General features: G+C 63.4%; 2 protein-coding genes across 2 annotated transcripts in view; one reads left to right on the top strand and one right to left on the bottom strand.

The window, feature by feature from the left end:
• Window positions 1-884, top strand: part of WDR6 (WD repeat domain 6) — a 5461-nt gene extending 4577 nt beyond the window's left edge. Inside the window, exons 4-5 of the mRNA XM_006170990.3 lie at window positions 86-204; window positions 292-884. Of these exons, the coding sequence (XP_006171052.3) occupies window positions 86-204; window positions 292-752 (580 nt within the window). The 3' untranslated portion in view covers window positions 753-884. The remainder of the gene's footprint in view (window positions 1-85; window positions 205-291) is intronic.
• On the bottom strand, window positions 878-3452 carry LOC102485058 (DALR anticodon-binding domain-containing protein 3). Its single transcript, XM_027769320.1, has 11 exons — window positions 3317-3452; window positions 2925-3178; window positions 2759-2838; window positions 2549-2680; window positions 2155-2225; window positions 2010-2071; window positions 1824-1906; window positions 1568-1750; window positions 1380-1493; window positions 1222-1290; window positions 878-1136 (listed from the first exon to the last, which is right to left on the bottom strand). The coding sequence occupies exons 2-11, from the start codon at window positions 3136-3138 to the stop codon at window positions 1017-1019; spliced, it is 1128 nt and encodes a 375-aa protein (XP_027625121.1). The 5' UTR covers window positions 3139-3178; window positions 3317-3452; the 3' UTR covers window positions 878-1016.
• Between the last annotated feature and the right edge of the window lie 6 nt (window positions 3453-3458).

Raw genomic sequence — 3458 nt, 5'->3', positions numbered from 1 at the left:
CTGGTAGCCACACATGGGCGGGAGGGAGGGGTTCCTGTGGCCCTTCGCCCCTCTCATGCCCTCACTGTCCTTCCCTGGTCCCCAGGAGGCTGCTTCTCTGCAGTGCAGCTACAGACGGCACCCTGGCCTTCTGGGACCTCACCACTGTGCTGGACCGAGGCTCCACTGCCCTGGAGCCTCCAGTGGAGCCTGGGCTTCCCTACCGTGAGTAGCTCGTGGCCAGCCCTCCTCGCCCTGTACTCTGCCTTCACAGGGTAAGGCAGGACCCTGAAACCCATCCTCTTCTTGCAGGGCTAGGCACCCCCTGTCTGACTCTCCAGGCCCATAGCTGTGGGGTCAACAGCCTGCATACCTTTCCAACACGCGAGGGCCACCAGCTTGTAGCCAGTGGCAGTGAAGACGGCTCCCTCCACATCTTTGTGCTTGCTGTGGAGACACCCGAGCTGGATGAGGCGGCAGGGCACGTGGAACTGCCCCAGCTGCGTGTGCTGGAGGAGTTCTCCGTGCCCTGTGCACATGCCGCCCATGTGACAGGCCTCAAGATCCTGAGCCCGAGCCTCATGGTCTCAGCCTCCATCGACCAGCGGCTGACCTTCTGGCGCCTGGGGCACGGCGAGCCCACCTTCATGAACAGCACAGTGTACCATGTGGCAGATGTGGCCGACATGGACTGCTGGCCTGTGAGCCCCGAGTTCGGCCACCGCTGTGCTCTGGGCGGCCAGGGCCTGGAGGTTTACAACTGGTACGATTGAGGCACCCCATGGTGGCTGGTGTGCGGGGCACAGGCCTGCTCAAGACAGCGGCAAGGGACCAGCTTTGCCTGTGCCCAGTGTGGCAGGGAGGTGGCGGCCACAGGAGCTGGCAGAGAGCAGAGGGCCACCCGGCAGACTGACGCTGAGCCCACGCCCCAGACCGGACGTACCTTTGTAAATGAAGCAATTTATTTTGGCTCCAGGTTCTTAACATGTGTTCAGCTGAGGACTTTGTGACTGTTCCCAGATACTGGGTCTCTGGCCTCAGACGCGGCTTAGTGGTGGGAGGCCCAGCAGGGCCAGGCCGGCGTGGAGCACCTCCTGCACGGCCCTGAGCAGCTGCAGGCGGGCGAACATCTGACCGAAGAGGTGCGGCCGAGGCTCCTGAGGAGAAGGGGCCTCTCATCTCACCCTCTGCTTTTGTAGCCTTTATCCTGCGCCCCTGCCCCCCACCATGCTGTGTACTCACCCCTAGGATGTGCACTCGGTTATAGTATGAGCTGAAGTCCATGCTGAGCTGTACCAGGAACTTGCACACCTAGAGGGAGGGAGAGTCACTGGCCTGCCTGCTGCTGTGCCCAGCCCCAATAAAGGTGGAGTGTGCAGTTCTGCCTGGCCTGTGCTCACCGTCTCTGTGCGTGCGGTGACATGGAGCCCCGGGGCGGAGCTTGCCAGGACCGCCGTGGGGCTCAGCAGGTCTGGGAAGGGGAGGACGCTGTTGAAGAGCAGCAGCCACTCACCCTGTGGGAGAGGAGGGTGCTAGCATGGCGAGGCAGTGCCTCCCACGGGTGCCCGCTACCTGGAGGGATACTCACCTCATCATGGAGCAGCGAGAAGTCCAGACTGCTCACGGGTGGGAAGGTGGGGTACACACCTTGTTCCACACCCCGCATGTAGCCCTCGAAGAGGGTGGCAAGGCGGGCACAGTTATACATGACGAAGGTGCCACTCTTGGTGCCTTTTGTGGAGATGCTGCTATCAGCCAGAGCCAGGAGGAGCTGGGGAACGGGGGCACAGCTGCAGAGGGAGGACAGCCACCGTGCCCTGGCCCTGCAAGGCGCCCAGGCTCACCTGATTCTGTGGGGCTGTGCTGAGCATCTCAAACTTGATGGTGGCTGCACAGAGAACCCCAAAGATGTCCATCCAGGCCGGGTCTGAGGGAGTACAGGTCAGTCGGTCAGTCCCTGCAGGGGACAGCAAGCAGGGTGCAGATGGCCTGCCCTACCCCAGAACACAGCCTGGGTCTCCCAGGCTCACCTTGTGCCAGCTCCTCACCGTGCTTCAGTGCTGAGGCCTTGCGTACCTGGGCATGTCGGAATCTGCACATGGAAAAGAGAGGGTGGGTCTGCGGGGTCCCAGCAGACTCCTCCCGCACCCCTGGCACAGGCTGCCCCTCACTCACGCGTAGTACTCAGGGGCGGTGAGGGTGCTAGCTGTGCCAGCTGCTTTCACTGGGCCACAGACCAGGTGCTTCTGTGAGGAAGATGGCAGGGGCTTAGGTGAGGTAGTGCCACCCTCCGGCAGGAAGTTCCTTGAGGACTCAGCTCAGTGTCCCAACTCCTCAACCTGTACCCACCACTTTTAGCACCTCCCTCTCAAGCCCATGCCAGCGTCGATCTATCCTCCGCGTCCCTGGCATGGGCCTCTAGCCCCACCTTACCCAGCACCAGCTGGCATGCCCTCTGCAAGTCCACCCTATCTCCCCAGAAGTCAGGCATTGACTTCTGGACTGTGGCCTCACAGGCCCCTTGGTGGGTTGTCCGGGTGGGGGTGGGGGCTCATCATCATGGACCTACCTGATGGAGAGGAGCCCGGTCATCCAACGCCCACCAAAGCAGGTCCAGCTTTTGCTGCTGGAACTCCTCCTCGCAGCTCACCACATGCACCACTGTGCAGCTGTCTGCGCCAGCATCTGCGGCTCCAGTCGTCTACAGGAGGAGGACAGCCCGTGTGGCCAGGCAGGCCATCTCCTTCGCCAGGAAGCCGCAGGGCTGGGAGTCACTTACCAGGCCTGAGCAGCTGTCCTCTGGCCAGTGCTGTACTGCCTCCTGCAGTTCTGCCAACACAGACAGCAAATCCTCGGTCACTGCCGGAAGAAGAGCCAGGGGCTGAGGCTGGCGGTGAGCGCACAGGCGCCCCTCCTCTCTGGCCCTGCTGGGCTCCAGGCCCTACCCAGACAGCTGTCCAGGTTGGGGTCATAGCCAGCTGCTCGGCCTCGTTCTTCTACAAGCTTCTTTAGGCACAGCCTGCCCAGAACGCCGGGGGGCAGTGTCCTGTCCAGAGAAGAGGGGAGCTCCGCCAGGGCGCGGCTCCTCAGGCTTTCTGTCGGGGTGCTCTCCGAGGCAGCAGGCCAGTCCACCCGCAGTTGCTGCAGGAAGGCCTGCATGTGGGGATCTCGCACCGCGGGCACTAGGCGAGCATGCACACTGTCAAACGAGGGTGGGGGTCTCAGCCTGCGTGCCAGGGCCAGCTCGCCACGACTTCCCACTCCTACCAGCTGTCCCGAAGAGCAGCCTCCTCCCCACCCGCTAAGGTTCCACTTTCTCTTTTTCCTCCCTGCTCACCCGTGCGCGCGCAGAGCTCGTGCCAGGTGATCGGCCACGAGCACGGCTCGCAGCTGGCGAAGGCGGAGTGCGCAGGGCGTGCCGCGCAGCGAGGGGCAGTGCAGGATGACGCGCGGGCCCGGTGCGGCGGGAGCGGCGCGCG

Source organism: Tupaia chinensis, unplaced genomic scaffold, assembly GCF_000334495.1.
Source record: "Tupaia chinensis unplaced genomic scaffold, TupChi_1.0 Scaffold149184_1, whole genome shotgun sequence".
Lineage (NCBI taxonomy): Eukaryota > Metazoa > Chordata > Mammalia > Scandentia > Tupaiidae > Tupaia > Tupaia belangeri.
This window is presented reverse-complemented; position numbering and strand designations above follow the sequence as displayed.